Source organism: Aricia agestis, chromosome 9 (genome assembly GCF_905147365.1).
Source record: "Aricia agestis chromosome 9, ilAriAges1.1, whole genome shotgun sequence".
Classification (NCBI taxonomy): Eukaryota; Metazoa; Arthropoda; class Insecta; order Lepidoptera; family Lycaenidae; genus Aricia; species Aricia agestis.
The window spans coordinates 14,535,676-14,560,153 of NC_056414.1; the positions used below are offsets into that span (position 1 = coordinate 14,535,676).

Sequence of the window (24,478 nt, forward strand, 5' to 3'; positions counted from 1 at the left end):
AGGTTTTTTGTAAAAAAGAAACTATCGAGCATTTTTTGAGTAGTCGTGTTTTCGTCTTGAGCATTTAATCTTTATGAACTGAAGTTACTTGTGTCAAAAAATCAGTTTTCTAGACCTTACAGATTTTGAGATCTAGGTTAAAGTATGTAGCCAAGTTAGGGTCATATGGGCTCTTAAGAGTACGGATTAAAGCTATAGTAGCGGCCAACGCCAAGGAAGATCAATTTTCTACACGTGTTTCTATGATATCTACGTTACTATATCTATGATATCTAATGTGCTAGTTACGGGCGCAAAAAATCTTAAAAATCAATTGGTTCAACGGTTATAACGCTGAAGAGGTCACAGACAAGCAGGCACTTTTTATAATATTAGTATGGACGAAGTATATGATGTTCTAAGCAGACCTTGTATAGTTATTCACTTTGTAAATATTTTTATTAATAAAGAATAATATAAAAGTAATATTCTGATTGCGAACTCTAGTTACATTAACGTCTCTGCATTTTCAACTTTTTATTTACTTAATATTGTTTGAACTGCGAACATCCAACTCAAGCGTGGAACTTAACAATTACATTTATTGACTGGAGACTATTAATGTGAAACCTGCAAAGTGCTGATGTGGTAAAGTAACAGGTCTCCACGCCATGCTGGTTCTTATCGACGTAACATTATTATTAATAAATAACATGTCGGACACTTTATAGTCCGGGTTCCCTAGAACAATATATATTTTTTTATTACTATCAAGCTAATTTTTCTTGAGTGGCTTCGTTTTGATAAGACGAACAACAACTTCCTCTGCGAAAATTCTCGAAAGTGGTATTCAAAATAAAACATCTTTTTGTCGCCATGGTCATTGCGTGCACCATGATTTTGCAAACGTTAGGAAAAAATTAAGAAACATGCTAAAGTCTATCTAGTATCTATGTATTATGTATATTATATAAATTATATACTGTTAAATAGAAAAACGTTTTATAAATCAGATAGAGTTCTATCTCATTTGTAAAACGTTTTTTGAAGCCAATAAAAAGCGATAAGTAATAAAAAGGTAAACTCCTGTCAGAAATCCTCAGAAACTGAGCATAGTTTAATAGAATCAGGGTTCAAAAGTCAGATAACAAAAGCGTTTTAAACATTTCAAAATTAGTAATACATTTAAAGTCAAGTTCATCGAAACAGAAATATCTCCGGTCAGGGCCGAGACGTCTGAAATCTGATTTAGAAATAGCAATCACAAACGTCCGATATTGCTACGAAACCTGAAACATTTCGTTTAAAAGAAAATATATTATCTCTGTAAACAATAAAAACAGTAGGTAAACTCCGTCCACAGTGCTTAGTCGGAGCGCATTCGCTAGATTCGATAGCTATGTTAGAAAATCAGATTACCAAATAGCTACCTACTACGTAGTTACTTGGCTATGTGATTTGAGCGATGCGTTATAATTTCCCGTATTTTTTTTTGCTATGGAAACTAGCGAATACATTTTGATTAAGCGCTCTGTACTATCCGATTATTTTTAAAAGCTTTTATTTAACTTGTCTGTATGTATGTAAGTATGTATGTTACGGTGGAATTTTGGAACTTAATTTTAAGGTAGATATATTTAATCGATTGAGCTGAAATTTTGCATACGCGTTTAGTTTGGATGACCATGCACGATATGGTATGTGACATCACTCTAAATCCAATATGGCCGACCATTAAAGATGGCGAAACAATTATTTTCTATGCAGTCCTACAATATGGATATTAAATGAAAGGGCTTTTTGAGAGTAACTCGAAAACGAATGTAATTTCATTCTACATCCAACATGGCGGCTCATCCAAGATAAGGGAATAGTTATTTTTATTGCACTTCTGCAATATGGGTATCAAATGAAAGGGCTCATTGAAAGTAACTCGAAAACGAATGTAACGTCATTTTACATCCAATATGGCGGCTCATCCAAGATACGACAATAGTTATTTTAATGCACTTCTGCATTATGGGTATTAAATGAAAGGACTTACTGAGAGTAACTCGGAATCAAATGTAATGACATTCTATATTCAATATGGCAGCTTAGCCGGGATAGGGGAATAGTTATTTTAAATAACTTCAACAATATGGGTATCAAATAAAAGGGCTCATTGAGAGTAAATTGAAAAATAATATTCAAGTCGTGTCGTGTCGTGCGTGTCATGTCGTGTCTTGTCGTGACGTGACCCGACGTGACCTGACGTTACGTGACGTAACGTGTCGTGTCCTGTCGTGTCGTGTCGTGTCGTGTCGTGACTTTACGTGACGTCACGTAACGTGACGTGAAATGACGTGACTGACAGCCAGGTTTCATAAAATGCCCGGTTGAATACGGTCACTTTTGTTAAATGAAATTTAACTTTTTTGGGCCGATTTTTCAATCCTGAGATAAAAGGTCGGATAGTTAACTGAAGAATAAAGTTATTCGGTGGTTTAACCGTCGAATAAGTCACAGTCAATTTTTCAAATGTCACTTATTCCATAGATAATCTGACCGAATTTTTGAAGTCTGGCAACTCGCACTTTACACAGTTGAAACAAATATATAGAATACTCTATTGTTAGAGCAAGACAGACTCAGTCTCATTGTTTTTGGGTTATTTGTCTGTTTCGTTCGAATTGACGCCTGTGCACATGTTGTTTATTAACTATTGTGATTGAAAATAAAAAGATGCTGTGACGAACAAAGACTTTTTGAACTGCACCAACTGTATTAGGATGGTATTAGGTAGCTGATAGTATACCTATCTATTTATTGACTGTGTTTCGTGTTTGTGTTTCTTGCTTAATTTTATATTCTACTAGCTGTCCCGGTGAACTTCGTGTCACTTAAAAACCTTCCCTGGACTTCTACGAATATTTTAAGACTAAAATTAGCCCAATCCGTTCAGCCGTTCTCGAGTTTTGCGCTTAGTAACACATTCAGCGACTCATTTTTATATTATGGATACAACAGGAAGCAAATGTAGCACAGATTCTTTTAAAAGTCTGAATGAAAATCTTTTGGATCCCACAAGTTATAATGCAGGCCTCGATCTGACGATTCTTTCTTTTCTTTCCAAAGGATTCATACGATTCATATATTCGTTTATTATGGCATCTTCTTCAATTGCCAGATCATCAATTTCATCCAAAATATCCTTAAAACGATAGTTATATGTACCAATTGCCAATGTCAATGTGAAACTATCTGTCTAATAGCAGTTATTTGGTGGCTCACGCGACGGATATTTTTATTCCTCAGTTAGCGGGGTTATTCGCCGGTTAAGTCCTATCTGACGATTGAAAAATTCAATATCTTGCTATCTGTCGAATAAATACTATCTGTCTGTTTATCTGAGGATTGAAAAATCGGCCCTAAGAGAAAGAAAATGTAGCACAGATTCTTTTAAAAGTCTGAATCGGCGCTGAAAATCTTTTGGATCCCACATGTTATAATGATCAGGCCTCGATCTGATGATTCTTTCTTTTCTTTCCAAAGGATTCATTCGATTCATATATTCGTTTATTATGGCCTCTTCTTCAATTGCCAGATCATTAATTTCATCGAAAATATCCTTAGTTATTAAATAAACGTAAATTACAACCTCAAGCCAAATACCAGTTACCAATGTCAACGTAAATTATCTGCAGCTATCTGTCTAATAGCGGTTATTTGGTGGTTCACGCGACGGATAGTTTTATTCCTCAGTTTACGGGGTTATTCGCCGGTTAAGTCCTATCTGACGATTGAAAAATTCAATATCTTGCTATCTGTCGAATAAATACTATCTATCTGTTTATCTGAGGATTGAAAAATCGGCCCTTAGTCATGCAGAAATCTAGCCAGAGATAACTAAAAAACAAAAAATAAATAATTAACAAAAAACTTTTTGAAAAAAATAAAAGCTTGTCGCGCGATTTCTAAATAAACTAGTACCAATTTATATACTATATATTTATAACTATATAACTGAGTAAATTGATATTATATTTTTATTTTAATAAATTTCTCGAGTACTGATAGATTGTAAAGTCTCGCCGCTCGCGACAAGCTTTTATTATCATGCAAATTGTATAATATATTGAGGATTATAACTTAATAGTTGAAAAATTATTTTCTTCTTTTTAGACTATTTAAATAAAAGCTTTTTTTTCAAAAAGTTTTTTGTTAATAATTTTTAAAACGATAATGTAGCTTCGTCCAATGTTCGTTTCAGCTGGTAAACTGCGTTGCGACAAAATCCGTTAATCGCGCGGTAACCGTACATTTTTCCGGGATAAAAAGTATCGTATGAGTATTTTCTCGGGACTCAAACTAGGAGATAGTTTGAGTCCCGAGAAAGTACTCAATTTCAACAGAATCGGTTCAGTGGTTTTGGAGTGAAGAGGAGACAAACTTTCGCTTTTATAATTGTAGTAATGAGAGTCACAACTCCAAAACTCAGTTGTTTGTCGTTAAGTACTTGATAGAGAATAGTTATTTTTCTTTTGCAGTAAAACGGGGCTCTATGCCCGAAATCTAACTTGCTAAACACGGAGACAAGAAAATATTATATTATTATGAGACGGGACTGTATTATTTTCCTTTTTAGGGTTCCGTACCTCAAAAGGAAATAACGGAACCCTTATAGGATCACTTTGTTGTCCGTCTGTCCGTCCGTCCGTCTGTCAAGACCCTTTTTCTCAGGAACGCGTGGAGGTATGAAGCTGAAATTTATATCAATTACTCAGGTCTACTGTCCCTTGAAGCTGTGAAAAAATCAAACTTCTAAGCCAACGCAATCAAAAGATACAGCCGTTTATGCCGCAAATTTTCGACACTTGCAAGGGAATCAAAACCTACAGGGTGCTTCCCGTGAACTCAGAATCTTGAAATTTGGTACGAAGCAACGTCTTATAGCATAGATAAAGGAAAAATTACGAAAACCATAAATTTTTAGTTACATCACATAATATATTTTTTTTTAATAATTTTAAACTTACTACCCATTTCCTCATAAACGCGTAGAGGTATTAAATTGAAATTCATACCAAATACTCAGGTCTATAATACCTTTAAGCTGTAACAAAATCAAACTTCTATGTCAACGCAATCAAAAGAAACAGCAATTTAAGCTGCATATTTTGAAACTCGCAAGTACTCGCAAGGGAATCAAAACCTAAAGGGTACTTCCAGTCGACCTAGAATCTTGAAATTTGGCATGAAGCAACGTTTTATAGCACACATAAAGGAAAAATTCCGAAAACCTTAAATTTTTAGTTACATTACAAAATATATATTTTTTAATAAATATAAACTTATTACTTTTTTCCTCATGAACGCGTAGAGCTATCAAGTTGAAATTCATATCAAATACTTAGATCTAATTGCCTTTAACCCGTGAAAAAAAAAAATTCTAAGTCAACGCAAAAACGCAAAACGCAAAAGTACAACCATTGATATTTTTGAACCAGATTTCTAAATAGTGACTAAAAAACTTAGTAAATAAATAACTTTAATAAAAGAACTTTCGCAAGTCTGCTGCAAGGCTAGTATAAGTGTTTCAGTTATATTATAGATAAATGATATGTGTTAATATAAAATAAAGGATTACTTAAACGATAAAGAGATCTTTGCCTTAAATTTATGCTCCTCCATCTTTCCCCATTGTAATGTTATGAATTTCATTTTGCAATAAAAATACCATAGTTATGACTCGATTGTCGTAATGAACGAACTTTGTAAACCTTGCAGGTTTGTACGGAACCCTCGGTGCGCGAGTCCGACTCGCACTTGGCCGGTTTTTTTTTCTGTATGACAATCGCACATTGCGGTGATGCGGTATTGGGATGGTCGACTGTATAATATTTTTCGTATCGTGGCCGCTGTTTCCACCCAGTTATTCGAAGTCACGAAATGTCATAAAATACTTAGCAAAAAATCCGGCCGATTGCGTGTCAACCGCCAACCGGTCTAGCCACGCGCAAGGGCTTCTGAAATTCATGACCTAAGCCCTGAGAATTCGAGACCTAAGTAAATTTGAGGAATAAAATTTCTTATTGTAAGAAGACGTGAGTGGAAGAATCGAACAAGTAACATTTCGTAACATACGGACAATAACTCATTTTTTCCCTAATTATTTTAATAAAACTTGTAACTTATCTAACCTAGCTAATATTATATCTGGCTACACATATAATCCATAGTTTTTCTATTTCAAATAATTTTTCCGGCCCTAAAGCCTCCATTTAAGCAAAAAAGCGGGAAGTTTTTTCATGTTACTTACCTTATTATTTTAATTTTATACCTTACCTAAATTTATTGAATTCCTAACATAATCCCATATTAAATTATTAATGGAGAGATTATGTTAGGAATTCATTAAATTTGAGGAATACATTTTCTGTAATTTATTATAGACTAAGAGCCTTCGATGGCCAGACATTCCTCCGTTTCGTAAAGCTGAAAGTTTAAGTTGAAAACAAAATATCTTTAAGTCAGATTAATAAAAGTAAATCTTCATGTTTTTTGTATTTCAACATACCAAACTAACCATATAACCTGTCAGCAACCTTAAAGGAGACTTCCTTTACTATTTTTTGGCTGTAGAGTTCTTTGGAAACGTGCAGCTGCCCCCTGGAGCCAAGTAACCATTAAAATTTTTATATACCGCCATCTAGTTCATAAAGCTCGAACTAAAATAGTTTCATGAACACGAATAGAAATTAGAGCAGCGAGTTTCATGTAAGTTTCAATTCTGTTTCACTATTACTCCGCTAGATGGCAGTAGAAGTAACAAATTTTGTTAAGTTCAGCATGTTTTTAAAAACCATACGGCATACCCTTCGTTGTTACTAATTGTAACATTTCGCTATTATAAAAACAATTGGTAAAACGTTATTTTATTCTTACTGGCACTCAAAGTTTATCTGCTTATTACCTATATTAATGTGAATATTGCGATGTAAGATAGTATTCTCTCGTTTATATTCTGGAATTTCTGGACCATGTAATTATAAAACTTTTTGATTGTTCTAGAAAATACTTACAGTATTGTTGGCTTTGAGACTTTAGGTTTTTTGTAGGAAACAAGAAGTAAAAGTTAAATAAATGTTACCCAAGCTAAAATGGTTACTTTAAGAACGCTGCTGCTGCATTCTATTTTTGAAAACGTAAAATTTTAGAATAAGTACAAAAGTGTAATAATTTATGCTGAAAAAACAACAAAAAATATTCTTTGTATCTCAGTTCTTTGTAAACATCGGAAATGGGACGGTGCTTCAGAGGCTAGCGCTGGAGACCATTACAAGTAATGGCTCCCTCAACAATGTAACGTTAATGAGTTATGATCATTATTGATGGTGTTGGCGAGGCGACGTGCCGCGACACATCTTGAGTTTTCCTCTCCATCCATGAAATAATCTGAAGAAAGGTTATAAATGCCTGGAACTCAATGATCATGCCTAGGATGTCCCTTCGATTGCAGGCTCTCTCATTCGCGCGCACAAAATCACACAGTAGTCTTGGTCTTGGTCTTTTTTTTGCAAGACCATGGCTGGAAGACCACGACCAATCCTTAAGAGGAGTCCACACCGCCCTTTTTTCCATACAAACGTTGTCCCCTGTTTCCTCCCTGGATAATGCTAGTAGAGTTATAATTTTTTTCCTGAATATCTACGGCCACTAATACAATGTCCCTATGTTTTCTTTTTTTTTCATAATTTAATTATTAAAATATGAACGTTCAAAAACCCAAAAAAATGGCCAGATTTTCCGCTGTGTTCAAACATCCATAAAACAGATTTGGCTAGATTATACAAAAAAAACATAGGAACACAGCTCAAGCCTTTCTTTAATCTTTAATGAAAAAAGTACTTAAATCGGTTAAGGTTTGGAGAAGGAATCAGGGGACAACGAATCGTTGATTTTCTGCAGTTGTCTCTATCGCGTTCTGCGGTATAGGCTTGAGGTAAGGGAGACAGCTATAGATATTACACGTACTTTTTTTTCATTTCTCTAGCCCCTGGTGTATCCTCTTGACCGACTTTCAAAAAGGAGGAGAGATTCGGCTGTGGATATTTTTTTGCTCATTATTATTTTGAAGTTAAAACTTGACTTGAGCTGGACTTTTATATCAACACTATTGATACATATCGCCAAATGCTTGTCTGTGCGCTATTGTATCGCATATTTGACTAATCGCCGATTGAAAGGCCAAATAAAAAATCCAAAAAATCAACCCGAAATTCGCAGGCGATAATGAACACCATTGTCGGGTGTCATCGGCGTCACGGTGTCACGGCGTCGCAGTGTCACGGCGTCACAGTGTCACGGTGTCACGGCGCGGCGTCACAGATACGGACCGGGCGTCACGGCTTGTCCGGGCACGAGAGAGCTGTATCGACCGCCCGACTTTCGCCAAAGCCTAGAAGCGCACTCAAACATGTTCACTGTTCAGCTCCCCGCTAAGCCTGAGTCTAGATTTCTGTTGACTTTTGATTTTTATCTCGAGAACGAAGTGGTCGTCTGAGGCCTCGGTGTTATGGTCATGGTCATAATATTGCACCTGAGTGTAGAAAACCAAAGGGCTTATTCCACCTTAATAAATTTAGACGTCTAAATTGATTCAGTAACTCAGTCCACTGAAATAGTACTTAGTAAGTTAGGATCCTAATTAGCGTACTAAATCGGAAGTGTGGCTTCTGATTGAATCAGAAGCTTCTAATTAGTCTTTGTAGGATCCTAGTAGACGTTAGTAAAATGGGATAAGCGGCCTCCAAGAACATCGGCGTAAACTACGGCTTGTTAACACCGATTTTCTCGGAGGTGTTTTATGACCATATCACCGAAACCTTTGTTGGGTCAACCCTGAACGACATACCATATTAAGTGATAACATTGACTTAACATAACCCGAGCAAATTAATATCGTAGAGCCTCCGTTCTCTACCTTTTTTTTATTAAATAGGGGGGCAAACGAGCAAACGGGTTACCTGATGGAAAGCAACTGCCGTCGCCCATGGACACTCGCAACATCAGAAAAGCTGCAGGTGCGTTGCCGGCCTTTTAAGGCGGGGATTAATCTCAATCTGAAACTATAACTTTGCACACAACCAAAGACCAAGCGTATACGTATCGCAATAAGATTCATTTTAGCTTAGCATAAAACTGAAGTCACTCTAGCGGATTTTCTCTATTTTTCATGTTTTTTTTAAATATCTTTGGAAAGAAACATTAAGAAACAAAATTGTTCGGTTAAAGAATTTTTAATATAGATTTACTAACAATTTATTCAAATAAAATGTATAATTATCCTAGTTAATACTTATATTTCGATGAAATAGATTTTTATCGGAGGTGAGTTTGTAAATTAATTACAGCCAAAGTATTAAGTTTTATTAAAATGTTTATGGTTTAAGGTATTTTAAATATTGTGCTTTATACCTCATATTTTTTAAAACTTCGTTATTATATTGGAACTAAACATAAGCGTTCGATAATAATAAAAATACTGGGGTCTGGGTGTAGCAAAACGTGACGTGTGTACGTGGTCCTCGTAGAGAGTTCACTGTGAAAGTAGAAGCGCTGAAAGATCAATTTTTTTCACTTTTGTATGCGAAAACTTGTGACGCTAGGGCGTTGGCCCATACAAAAGTAAAAAAAAAAACGGTCTGCGCTGCTAATTTCATTGTGAAATTAGCAGCACTCAAAGACCAACTTTACGAGGAACATTCTGTATGATCCGATCAAAAATGTATGGATATAATAATATAAAGTCGAAATTCAATTCTTATCACGTCAATTATAAGCGATAAAGAAATCGCGGTGGCTAGGGGCTCAGTTCTACAGACCGGATTACATGAGCCATCGGGTAAAACCCTTTAAAATTTAATTTGTTATTATTTTTAGCAATATTCCGCGAAATAAAATTTTAACTTTATTTCGCGGAATATTGCTAAAAATAATAACAAATTAAATTTTAAGCTATGGATTGCCGCAAAGTAACGCCCGATTCCATTAACTATTTAAAACTCTTTAGTTTGCTGATTGCTGATTGGTTTTCGCTAACTCACAGATAGAGTTCGAAATTCCAATGAATAAATTCAATAAAATCGTTCATCAATGTCCAAAATTATTTTCGAACTTTTGAATTCAAAAAGTTATTTGACTTACGTTAATGAGGATGAATTTCATTAAAATTCAATTCGTTTTTAGTATATTTATCATATTATACAGCAAAGGTCTCGCAGCCAAGAGTTAGCGTAAAATCTATAGCCCATATCACGAGACATACATTTTTTACGAACGACAGTTACTTAATGGAACTAGTACCTACTCGACTTAGTGAAATAAATGAAATTCGTTTATTGTGCAGGAACCGTACATTTTGCCAGGATAAAGACTAACTAGCCTTTGTCCTTTCCTAGGACTCAAAATGTCTTTTATTTTCATGCAAACCAGGTAAGCCTGAAAAGGTTAATACTCTGTATAATTATAGACAAGCCTAAAGACTTGACCACCGTTTTCAGCATTTTTAATATTAATAATAATAATACAATAATATCTATGGACGCTTCACACCACGTCAGTCTGGCCCCGTGCTAAGTACTTTAGGTACTTGTGTTACAGGTACCAGACAACGGATATATATTTAATACTTTTATACTATACATATATTTAAGATTTTTATTATGTCATACACATATTTGATACACATCCAGACCCGGGAACTTTGAAAACTCTTTGTTCCGTCGGCGGGATTCGAACCGGCGACCTCCGGCTTGAGCTACCGACGCGCTCACCACTGAGCCACAGAGGTCGTCGGAGAATATGGATAGTATGAATGTTTTATTAGTTAACAGACATTGAAGGAAGTTTATTATGAATGTTTTATTTGTTAACAGACATTGAAGGAAGTTTATTATGAATGTTTTATTTGTTAACAGACATTGAAGGAAGTTTATTATGAATGTTTTATTAGTTAACAGACATTGAAGGAAGTTTATTATGAATGTTTTATTTGTTAACAGACATTGAAGGAAGTTTATTATGAATGTTTTATTTGTTAACAGACATTGAAGGAAGTTTATTATGAATGTTTTATTAGTTAACAGACATTGAAGGAAGTTTATTATGAATGTTTTATTTGTTAACAGACATTGAAGGAAGTTTATTATGAATGTTTTATTTGTTAACAGACATTGAAGGAAGTTTATTATGAATGTTTTATTAGTTAACAGACATTGAAGGAAGTTTATTCAACTGAAAATATATTTGAATTTCTTTTCGAAGCTGTACAATACACGTGAATTTTTCTATTTCTTGTGTCGAAAGCTTGTCAAGGTAAAACGTACAACTTTATCGTTAAACTTCGTTGTGCATTTTAAATTCGATTGTTATAAATATTCAAAAAAATGTTTATTTTTCGCTTAGTTAAATAGTAGTTAAACAAAACAAATATATTACGTGATTAAAAATATAATGTTTCTTAAATAACATACAGCTTTCTTGCGGCTTTGGATGTGATTACTTCTGTTAGCTTCCTATTTATTAAAATTACAATGCATATATTTTTTTAATGAAATAAAGGGGCAAACAAGCAAACGGGCACCTGATGGAAAGCAACTTCCGTCGCCCATGGACACTCGCAGCATTAGTAGAGCTACAAGTGCGTTGCCGGCCTTTTAAGAGGGAATAGAGTAATAGAGGAGGGTAGGGAAGGGAAAAGGGGATGGTAGGGAAGGGAATAGGGTAGGGGATTGGGCCTCCGGTAAACTCACTCACTCGGCGAAACACAGCGCAAGCGCCGTTTCACGCCGGTTTTCTGTGAGAACGTGGTATTTCTCCGGTCGAGCCGGCCCATTCGTGCCGAAGCATGGCTCTCCCACGTATAAATCTTTATTTTATCTTTATTATATCTTTATTATATATACATATTTATCTTTATTTCCTTCTGAAAGCGTATTCCAGGGGCCATAATATCAAACAGGGGATACAGCATGCTATCACTCCATAAAAAGCTGGAATATAGTCTTGATTGATGTCTTTCAGAGTACCTGAAATACAATATTATGTACCGTTAGATATTTTAAATACACTGTGCCCCCATAATACAGTAGAAAATGAACGCTTTTCCGGGATAAAAAGGAATATGTTTTATTTAACCCTTCGATCGGGGAAAAACGAGACACAATAGAATTTCTATCGTGTCTCGGTCACCGGTGACCGTATGGGGCTTGATGAATTAATTAATTAATTCTATATTCATAATAATCTAGAAACTTGAAGCAACAATTCATCAAAAACCTGTTTCAATTAAATCTATTCCTTGCACCATCGAGGTAATTGATTGTACACCGTTAATGTGCATTTGAAAGAAAGAAAATATATTTATTTGGCATAACATAGATAGATAGATAGATAACTCTTTATTGCTCACAAATTGGTAATAGTACCAATTTGTGAGCAATAAAGAGTTATTTAACTAGTTCGACTAACTTCTTAACTAACATCGTACAAACCGAATAACAATTATTAATACTGACGTAATACCAAATTGGTTCCCATTCAGCAATGTTGTGAACTGATCCGCAACGCTGATTTTCAATGGGCAGCTTACTTGCTAATACTTATTACTCATCTTTTGAAGTACTTCTCTATCTAGAGACAAGCCTTTCCATCACTTACCAACTAGCGGAGAAAATATAACATTGATGATTCCCGCGGCCAGTAGGAACAACGCGTAGGCTGCTGTGAAGTCCTCGTGAGCCACGTGGTTGGAGATCACCACGGGGCTGGTGATGTGGAGCAGAGCCCGCAATACCCCCAGCACACATATCACCATCACCACCCAGAAGATTTCTGTTATTTGTAGAATTACTGGAAGGAGACAGTTAATGTTGTTACACATCCATACTTTACTTATAATAATAATATTACCAATGCGAAAGTGTGTCTGTCTGCCTGTCTGTTACCTCTTCACGCCCGAACCGCTGAACGGATTTTGCTGAAAGATATGGAGATACTTTGAGTCCCGGGAAAGGACATACTTAGGATACTCTTTATCCCGGAAAAATGTACGGTTTCCGCACGATAAACGAATTTTGGCGGCTGGGTTTGACGTAGCGTCACCGACTTATAAGGTCCGGCAACTGCCTAGGAATGAACTTCTCTGATAGCACCAAAAAGAAATTGTAGAGAAAATAAAGAAATTCATTTAGGTACCTAGCCTACCGACGAATGTGAAGAATGTTGCCACGTAGAACAATACCCTGGGGTTGACATTGACGAAGCTGCTCAGGGCGGCCAGACCGAACCGTCCCCCAACATCGGCCGCTGCACTTATTGAAATGCAAAGTGCGATTCGATTCTGAAATAAAAATATGTACTATCAGAAAAGTTGATTCATAGGCAGTTGAATTACCTTCGTATTTTGGTCATGTTATGTCAAACCCAGCGGACAGACGACGACTTAGTGGGCCCCTAGCCGATCAATGTTAGTGTGCAATATCACGTATTGTGCAATATTATTGACCATCTAGGGTTGCTATCGAACGTGCCCGACTTTCGATCTTATTGTCAAATAAATTGTTCAATGATACTGTTCAATGATATTGCAAAATTAAATTGATCGTCTAGGGGCCCACTTACATTAAATTGATATTATCCGACTAAATGATGTAGATCCGCCAGCTGCCTATATGAATCAACTTTTCTCATAGTAGGTACCAATGAGTCTAAAAAGTTTTAATAATAACCGTCCTTTAAGTAATATTACAAACGCCAAAGTTATAGTCTATCTGAAGTGCAAAATGCTACAAGATTCTTAACAAAAATCGTGAGCCGTAGAAAGTTGTAAAAATACTATAAAAATATTATCAACCTTGTTTATACTAGTCCATATTTATATTACTTTTTTTATGAAAATAAGGGGGCAAACCATCCGTCGTCCACGGACACTTGCAGCATCAGAAGAGCTGCAGGTGCGTTGCCGGCCTTTTAAGAGGGAATAGGGTAATAGGAGAGGGTAGGGAAGGGAATAAGGAAATAAAAAAGGGTAGGAGTTGGGCCTCCGGTAAACTCACTCACTCGGCGAAACACAGCGCAAGCGCTGTTTCACTCCGGTTTTCTGTGAGGCCGTGGTATTTCTCCGGTCGAGCCGGCCCATTCGTGCCGAAGAATGGCTCTCCCACGGACAATTACTATCGTAAAACACCAAAATGTGACTGTCTGTCTGTTACCTTTTCACGCTTAATTAATAATTCAGTTTGGTATGGGAAATATAACACTTCCATTTGGGATGCTGCATGATGATGCGTATGAGTCCCAGAAAAGGACGATAGTTAATATGCCGGAAAAATTAATGAACAGTTTTACCAACCGTCTCATATCCGTACTGCTGCAACAACATCGGTAGTAGAATGAAAAATATCAAATCGGAAAAGTTGACGAAACTCTGTCCGACACAGATGTTGCAGTACACCAAGTCCTTTAAGATCTTAACGTTTAATATCTCGAGTATGCTCCTCCTGAAATTAAATGTTTGATGAAGTAAGATAAATTACAGGTTACAACAATTTTCAAGAATTTTTAAATTGTATCATCAAAAAAATAATATAAGAAGATCACACAGCAGGTTTATGATATTTGGACTAACAGCAATGACTAATTGACATAATCAGACCAAATTACGTAAGATCTGTCTAGGATTACATTTCTGGTAGTGGGGATTTGGTATTTACAGATACCTATAGGTATAGATTAAAAGATTTTGGTTACATTTAATCAAACGCCTGAGTAGCAACAAGATTATCTTACACTATTTTCGCAGTCGTACTATGATTCTGCGGTTTATTCCTCTGCAATGAGTTTTCTGTATTTTGTAATAAATCTGCATTCTCATTATTTTCTACGTTTGCCAAGTTAATTCTTCCTGAAAATAATACATCGTTGGTAATTTCTTCGTCACGCAAACATACAGAAGGAAATCTTGACACGACAAGCATATTGCAAAGCAACCCGAATATTAAACAAGTCGTATAAGGAAAAAGATTATCTAATACTACTTTTTATCTGCAAGCTTCAATATTCTCTATTCAAGCAGCCCAAAGGGATACAAAATGCTTGTGAAGTCAAGTGATACAAGACAAAAAATACTCGCTATTCGTCTTTTATCCGTCGTTTTGTCAATCATTGTCATCATCCCTGGCAGCGTATGTAGCGATATCGCCGCTATGATCACCAGAGTTCCCCTGAACCCGTACGAAGTCAGCAGCATCTTCATCAGCTGGGGATACCATATCAGAATGAAGCCCTGTATTCCCTTTATCAAGCTCATCACTTGCGTCCTTCTTCTCACGAAGTAAATATTCAGCGTCGAGTAACAGACGGGCACCATCATACCGAAGCCCATGCCCTGGAGCATCCCAAATGTGAGAGGTAGATGACCGGTATTTGATATTATCACGTTCAATAATGATCCGACGATAAATATAGCGGCGCCGATGAAGCTACCAGTTCTTAATAGTTTACTTTTAGACATGATGTTGAGTATTAAGCCTGTAAAATATGGAAAGAACGTGTAAAATTATTGGGACCATAAAAACGGTATTTCATAGTCACAGTCTTGAGCATTTTTATTCTACGGAACCATTTCTTTGAATGTCAGGACGTACGGCCGAGCATCAAACAAAGCGCTCGACAGAAAAAGTATGGAGCTTATGGCATAATATATTCATTAAATTTAAGTTACGAAATCATTAAATTTCTGAGTGTGGTCGATAATCCAGTAAATCTTAGACGAGATTTTCACGGGTCGGTAATGATTCACGGAAAATTTCTATCTATTATAATATATACAGCCATTCAGCTGGATTCCTAAAAACAGAAAATCTACAGCCTTCTTTTTTGGTAGTGGCCCGTGTAAATCCCTGTTATGTATTTGTTTACCTCCAATAGCTAACATGATAGCGAAGACTCCGTGGGCGGTTGTTATCGATCGCGCCGAGGAATTAGTTTCCAGGATAAAATCCTTGTAGATCAGCCCAAATGAGTTAACATGGCCGACGCCAGCGATCTGCAAACAGGTTGTTTGTTTTATCAGTTCAATAAATATAATATATTGTGCAATTCGTTATCCCCTTTGTTACCAATACAAACAGAATTGCTGGGTTTGTTTGAAGAAAAGTGATTTCATAGAGGTTTATCTTTACAGTGACTTTTTGTGCGTGAGTGAACTACCTACCTAAACTAACATATGAAGGTATCTAAAGTCTATGATTCAAACTGTGAGGCTGGATTTATATGTGTCAGCAAATGTATGTAACGATTTATTTTTAATAGCGGCGTGGTGCGCAGTTATTTCCATACAATTATTGCTTGTGATCTCGCGGTGAATTCATAAAAATTGAGCCTGAGGCGAGTCACACAAATTGCGAAAATTAAAGGAGTGAAATTTTTTCACTCGCTTTTTCGTCTCTTGGTTCGTTGGTTTGAACTATTCATTCACCTTAATCTAAATGTTAAGGTCGGTGTGCACAGTTTATATTACCTAATAGTTGGTTAAAATGTATATTATTATCTGTTATAAGTACGAGGAACAACAGTGAGAACATGATATTTAATTCACAATAATTAAGAACCCAGAAACCCAGACTGGCGTAAGAACCTGTCAATTTTTCTCAAGCCAGGCATTAGTATTAAGATCGTAGTAACAAATGCAACCGTATCTTATCAAAACTGATAAAGGTTGTTGTGTAATATAAGCTGATGTTCATAGACATGCAAATAGTTTATATTATAGTACTTATAGGTAAATTATTGTAAAATATTGGAGTTAATTTTCCCTGTGCTATATTAACCTATGGTTGTATTATTCTAGCGAGCACTTTTCCACCTTCTGAACTGGCCTTTGAATGATTCTAACCTTGAAGAGCAAAGTAGTGTTGTACTAATGCTGTTTTAATTTTTTTATTATGTAATTTGGGGCCGTCTATGGTCTATTCGCCCATATCCTTTTTTGCCAATTTTGTACATAGGTTTTCGCACCAAGGATAATTGAAATAACATTATTACTTAATTGTTATGTTAATGTTTTGTTATCTTCTTTGATCTTCCCTTATTTCAAATTCAAATTGATTCGACAAAAATGATGTCGAAAGAAGCCCACTTTTTGCGCGTGAGTAAAAATAATATTTTTTTCAAGCTTTGGCCTTGCGGAGACTCATAAATTTTTATTAATTGCTATCGATTGACTTACTTGTCATCAGAAATTCATAACCTTTGCGGAAAATGGGTAACTTTACTAGTGTAACCCGCGACTCTCCTTTTATTTACGATACGAAATATTATTCGATTATTATGCAAATCAGACGAAGGGCCTTGCGGAGACTCATAAATTTTTATTAATTGCTATCGATTGACTTACATGTCATCAGAAATTCATAACCTTTGCGGAAAATGGGTAACTTTACTAGTATAACCCGCGACTCTCCTTTTATTTACGATACGAAATATTATTCGATTATTATGCAAATCAGACGAAGTTCAATTATCAAGAAAACCCAAATGTTATTATAAACTGTTATTCATACAATTATGTATATACTTAAAAGCAAAAAGTACTTAGACTTTTTGCGTAAATTGAGTGCTTAAAGCTTATTATTTATCCAAAAATATAATTAAATGAATGGAAAACAACCAAATGAACGGCAAACACTAAAGCGACGTAAGTTGTTCTATTCTATTAGTAAACATGTTATTACAGCGCAAATTGTTATAATGGCATTCATTCATGTAAATGCACATGAATGAATGTGTTTTTGAATGTATTACTGACATTAAACAACATAAAACTACTTACGAAAGTGACGATTGTGCCTAAACAAACAACATATCCCCACGGGTCCGTCTTATTTTTAGTCACTTCCATTTTGAAACTCACGACTCTATGAGAACACCGTTGGGGCAATACTAATATTATTCTGGTATATGTGTGTTGTTCCAAAGAGATAAGCATTAGTATTTGTTGTGTGCAAAATGTTACGTGTTTGTTCGCTCTGTTTAATGTTATTAGTACACGGTTCCGCCCTTGATAAGGCAATTTGGATGTGGACTTTGTGAAATACACCCTTAATTTAATTACATGACTTCTTTTATGAATGTTAAAAGTTGTTTTGCTGTGATAAATGAATCGTCATATTTTGATTTCTTCCCTAAAACTAGCATTTAAAATTTTGATGAGAACCCGTCAGTGGTATTAGCAATATAATATTATTTAACATCAGTTAGCAGTGATAGCATTTTAAAACAAAGGGAGAATCTTTTTAAACCATTATCTGCTTAAGCCCTTTTTATCTGGTGAATCCCCTATATTTCGAAATACACTCAAACCTTTGTTTGAATGCATTTTATGTGTGAGTGAACGGAAGTCACCAATAGAGTTATAAATTGTCCAGTTAAATCACATACCACGCCTCGCTCGCTTCTTTGAAACCTGCCTGAGCTCAGACCTCTATAATCTAATTCTCTATCAGATACCTACTAGATAATATGTTCCTGATTGCATCATTAGTGTGACCTTAGCATATTAATGCTACCGTAAGGCTGTGTGATTCTATTTTTATACCTTTTTGAGTCCTTTGAACAGTTGTTTCGAAAAGTCTGTCTTCAAAATTAGGTACCTGCAATCTAATATATAAAAATAAGTCGGGTTTTCCTTCCTGACGCTATAACTCCAGAACGCACAAACTGATTTCCACGGTTTTGCATTCGTTGAAAAGGCCTTGGGCTCCGTGAGGTCGTGATTATTATCCCCGAAAAAAGTACGGTACCCGCGCGATAAACGAATTTCTGCGCAAGGGACTTGAGGGTATCAAGTTTATTTTAAATTCAAGTCTTTGGTAAACATAATAGGCATGCGGACAGTTTCTTTTTCTGGGCAGTAAGTAAAGGACCATTCAAATATAGAAACATTGGTGAAAAAATGACTGACATCCAGAAGAAGATGACACTCCGCCTGAGGGTCGAGCGTCTGCAGTCTCGCCACAAGGTTTACTTCAGTTCCTTTGTGGTGAGAGTACCGACGAATCTTCTGTCGACTTTCGAGGGGCCGGAGTTCTGGCCGATGGATGTAGTCTTTTGGAGGTTCCGGGGAGACTCCAGAACGAAGGTGTTGGAGGGCTGCGGCCTCCCCCCCCCCGTCCCCCCGCTTCGCTAATCCGTGGTTAAGTAGGACTGTTATGTCCTGTAATGTAATAATTGATGTGCTTGATACGGCGCCGGCAGCGGAGGCAGGATCCTTATATAAAATTTGTATATTAGTTTTAAGGTATTTATTATTATAGGCATGATGACTATTTTTTTTTCTTATCGGTAATTGAAAGACACTTAAAAAATAGAAACAACGTTGAAAGAATGACTCCGATAGCTTAAAAATTCACCAAGATATGACAATTCAAATATCTCATAAAAAAGACCTGCCCGAAACGCTCCATACAAAGTGCTACGAAAGTATGACGTCAGTCTTTCGTAGTTTGTACACATCGGGAGAGAACTTTATTCGACAGGTATATTAAATGCTGCGTTTATGAAAGTGGTTTCATAACAAAAGTTGCTTTTAATTGCATAAATTGTCGAATTGTACACAAATATTTAAAAAATTAATTGAAAAAAAAATCGACTTGAATACAAATGCTATCAAGCTGAAATTTTGGGAACACTTATTTTTTACCGTGATTTCTTTATTTTATTAACAAAATTTGCTAATCTTTGACCTTGTCATCATCCCTATTATAATTGATATGTACATGTCAGATTTAAGGTATCTGTTATATGAGCCTCTGATGCCCGAAATAAATGATTTGATTTGATTTAAAAACTCCTCGAAATATCACAATTCAAAGCTCACACAAAATATACCTTCCCAAAACGCTCTAAACAAAAATGTTAGCTATGACGTCACGCCTACCTATTGTACTCGGCGAAACATGGCGTCATGGCGTAGGTAGCAGTAAGCCGCGATTGACAAGATCCGACACTTCATTGTCAATCGCGGTTTGTATAGAATTTTTAAAATTTGTATAGAAAATTACAAGTTTTTGACAGGGAGTCAATGACCGCTACCACAATAGACATAACGACCAGTAGTTCGACTGCAAAGAAACGGACAGGTTTCAATATCTGTCAAATTCGTCGGGTTTCACTAGGATTATGAACGGAATGTGCCTCGCGCTGGCTGATATAATTTATTTTTAAATATTTCAAATAAAGATTTCAAAATTGGATTCTGACAATTTTAATCGCATCTGCCAAAACACAAACAACAATACGACCAAAGAGGAACACGTCCATCGAATATGTCATATTTTTAAATTCGTAGGTAACAAGTTAACAACCCTAGTGACGATTTTCGTCATAATACGTCGAATTTAAAAATTTCAACATCAGTTCTAAGTCGGCATACTCTATAATTCTGTCTACTCTGCCGCTACCGCCATGTTTCGCCGAGTACAGTATAGATTGTACGCATCGCGGACCAGAATATATTAGTAGTACCAAATCGCGGGAAGATTTTGTTTGATAGTTAAATATTGCGTTTATGAAATTGGTTTCATAAGAAAAAATGTTATAAATTGCATAACTTATCGAATGTTAAGTAATATACAAAAAAATAATAAATTTTATTTAAAAAAATCCACTTGAATATCCAACTTTGAAGGCTCATAAGTCATAAGTCATAACAAAAAATGCGGCTATGAAGCTGAAATTTTGGGAATACTTATTTTTTTAATCGTTGTGTCTTTATTTTATTAAAAAAATATATCTTTGACCTTGTCGTAATCTCTATTATGTAGGTAGTAGGTACTGTATACCTACATCCATTTTTCTCAATGAGTCATGTGCTTTATTGTTTTGTCTGTCATGGGCATTATCTTCTATTGCTAACAAAAGGAAATTGATAAGCGTAATCCCCAATTGATAACTTTGTTCCATTCGGGTGTCCCTTGACACCTCTCAAGTTTTTTATCTGCTATTGCAATAAAAATATTGATAAGTTTTATATATTATATCGTTTATTCATAGTTAAAAATTAATTTTTTTATTAAATAAGGGGGCAAACGAGCAAACGGGTCACCTGATGGAAAGCAACTTCCGCCGCCCATGGACACTCGCAGCATCAGAAGAGCTGCAGGTGCGTTGCCGGCCTTTTAAGAGGGAGTAGGGTAATAGGGGAGTTTAGGGAAGGGAAGGGAATAGGGTAGGCGATTGGGCCTCCGGTAAACTCACTCACTCGGCGAAACACAGCGCAAGCGCTGTTTCACGCCGGTTTTCTGTGAGAACGTGGTATTTCTCCGGTCGAGCCGGCCCATTCGTGCCGAAGCATGGCTCTCCCACGTTCTTGGCTAATGTTAACCAACCAACAACACTGACGAATAGATAAATTCCTGTCAAAAACCTCTTTATCACCGGGTATCAGTCTTTGGACGTATGGACGTAAAATTCCTCCTCATTTTATAAAATAACAGTTCTTATTATAAGGCCGGCCATAGACGTGCGGCAACCGCATCGAGAAGCGACTGCAAGATGCGGTTGCCGCACGGCGATCTGCAGTTTTCATACTGAATTTATATCCGCAAAACACGGACCGCTCGATCTGTTCTTGAGCGGTCGGTGCAAATTTCAACGCGACCGCTCTTAAGCAATCGGTCCCGACTACAATTTACGTCTATAGCCAGTGGCGACCTATAAGAATTTATTAGTTTGATCTTTATCAATACTGTTTCTTCGCTTCGCATGCTTATACAGTGCTTCAATAGTCCAGGGGATGACGCAGCACAGGTTGCACGCAGCGAGCATGGAGTAAGCGACCACGTAGCTGTCAGTGTAATCGCGTACATAGCCTAAAACACAATTTTCAACAAATAAAATAAAATATATTTTTATTTAAAAAGGTAAGTAGCATGTAGGTAGGTATCATGAATACACGTCTAATTTATAATGTCTTAGGAAGAACGTAGAAATTAAGATGTCTACCACCGGTTCGGGAACTAACCCGGCCAAAAGATAGAGGGTTTAACCAATTTTGTCGGATAGTTTCGTTTCGGAGCGGAACCAAATATAGGAATGATACTTGGAACCTAAATAAACCGGTTTATAGTGAGATAGTGGCATATTTAATGTTAGTTATTGTGTTCTTCCACTCACGTCTTCAGATGTGAAATTATTTTGATCGATCGAAGTCATACCAGTAATAAAAGAAAAGGTGTTGTAACAATATAAAATTTACCTATCAAAGGTCCGACGGTCATACTAATCGCGCCGTCCAACAGCATGTAGAAACCGTACGCTGACGGGTACTTCTCGATGGGCATGTAGTCCGCTAGAACTATCGGCTGTGTGATGAACACCAGGGATTTGAGGGCTCCCAGCACAGCAGTCAGCAGAAGCAGCGGTATATACGTGGTGAACTGTACGATAGCTGGAAGCAGAATTAGAAATGCGTTTTTCAAACCAGTCGCTAGGTAAAAGACCTAACCTAGCACTTTCTCTCTTTTACACGCGCATGAAAATATCGTTATCGAGCTTTCTGTGTGAGGAAACAAGGCACCAATATTTGTTTGTGCAAATTATAGAGACAAGCAGTTATAGGTCTAGTAGTAAGATAAGACGAATTTTTCGCGTCCTGCGACTGGTAGTGAGGGAGCCCTAGAACAATTTTTTTGTGATTACTTACAAGCTAGTTTTTTGTGAGTAGCTACATTTTGATAAAACGAACAACATTTTTATTTCCGAAAAATCTCGAAAGTGGTAGCTAGCAGAGACAGAAAGGATTTCATACTTTGGCTTGATGGTCCTAAATATGGATTGTTTTATTTGTAGGACAAGGTAACTTTTAAATTATATAACTATTAACCTACCAATATACAAAAAATCTGCTTTTTAGGGTTCAGTTTTAGGGTACAGTAGTCAACCAAGTTTTGTTGATTACAGAACCCTAAAAAAGTAACCAGCTGATTTCGAGTTTTGATGAATTGAATGAGTCAAAATAATATAATAACTCACTAATCTTAAAAATAACTTGTAGAAGAGCTCCGATGTAAAAAATATACCGGCTGTTGATTTGAATGAATATTCCTGACAATGAAAACAAAAGTCGAACCACCATGTCGGTAGCGCTACCGACTGCCATTACGTTTGCTATCTCCGTCTGGAAATAAAGTAGTAATAAAACATAAAGAAAGTGAAAAAACTTCTAAAAATAAATTCATGTCTTATTAAAACCGACCTTGCTTAGTTTGATCTTGTCTAGGAATAAAGGTTCCAATATAAAAAAGGTTTTGTTGGAGAAAAATGTGAGCGCCATTCCGATTACGATGTTTACGTAAATAGGGTCTTTGAGAATTGTTAGATCCAATAAATCGTATATCATACGCCTAAAAGGAGACAGAACTATTAGTTTAGGTTATGTCACAAAAAAATTGATGGGTTTTAAAGTAGTCGTTAAGTAGAGCGAATTTTTTAAAAGACTCTACTTGTTTTTATCTTGTTTTTACAGGTAGTCTTGTCTTTTTTTTATTTTTAACAGTTCGGTGTAAATACCGACACAGCTGATGAGATAGTCTCTTCGGCGTCAGAGAGAGACAAGACGTTACGAATTAGGCCCTTTTCAAAATTATTCCCTATCCGACGCTAGTTATTTAAATATTTTCCTCTTTGGTCCTTAAATATATTTTTAGCATCGTATTTCAAATTTCTATGCTTGAAGTTCTTTTACATACCTAGTTGTTTTTGCCTTACTCCTCTTTCGTGCTAAATTTTTAAAATCTTCTCTTCCATTTACCCTTAATTTAATCTCGACAACTTTGGCAGACGCATTCAATAACTGTTGTTCTTCGTTGAGCTGTGCTTTTGTTTTATCGTCAAATAATACAATTTTACTATGTTCCTCATGGCACGTTTCTTCTTTGTAATTTTTTGTGACATCAATTTCCCTTTTGTAATTATTTTCCAAAGTAAGTTCTACAATTTATGAGTAAAGTTTAATCACATTAACTACGTACCTATTATGGAATTTCATACAGAAGTTAACAAAATCGATAAAATCATTATATTTACTTTTCTCCTCGGGTGACGCATATTTCTTCTTCATATGCCACCGGACCGGTTGCAATGTAAGTGATCCTAAAATAGAATGAGCGGATATTGCGCATATTATTGCTAGAGTTCCCCTGAACCCGTACTCAGTCATCAAGAATTTCGAGATCAACGGATATACCACCAAGGTAACCGCTAGGCACGTCTTGCATAGTCCCAAACAAAGTACTCTTTTCCTCACGAAGTAGCTGTTGATGGAAGTATAAGATGCTGAAGACAGAATCCCCAAGCCAGTTCCTTGCAGTAACCCATTGGTGATCACAAGTTGAAGCGTTGAGGTTACGAAGATAGCAAAAATTGAGCCCACCACGTAGGTCACGGCGCCAATGAA

General features: G+C 36.1%; 2 protein-coding genes across 8 annotated transcripts in view; one reads left to right on the top strand and one right to left on the bottom strand.

Moving 5' to 3' along the window:
• The window catches only part of LOC121730070 (solute carrier family 12 member 4), a 371,671-nt gene that overhangs the window by 52,267 nt on the left and 294,926 nt on the right, over positions 1–24,478 (top strand). The window lies entirely within an intron of this gene.
• LOC121730078 (monocarboxylate transporter 6-like) lies at positions 11,933–18,190 on the bottom strand. 2 transcript variants are annotated; one of them, XM_042118912.1, is made up of 8 exons: positions 17,855–18,190; positions 15,943–16,069; positions 15,151–15,552; positions 14,812–14,926; positions 14,375–14,522; positions 13,228–13,363; positions 12,682–12,873; positions 11,933–12,050 (listed from the first exon to the last, which is right to left on the bottom strand). In XM_042118912.1, the coding sequence occupies exons 1-8, from the start codon at positions 18,008–18,010 to the stop codon at positions 11,938–11,940; spliced, it is 1,389 nt and encodes a 462-aa protein (XP_041974846.1). In that variant the 5' UTR covers positions 18,011–18,190; the 3' UTR covers positions 11,933–11,937. The 2 variants fall into 2 exon arrangements, with proteins under 2 accessions (XP_041974846.1, XP_041974845.1); XM_042118911.1 differs by having other exon boundaries at positions 13,219–13,363.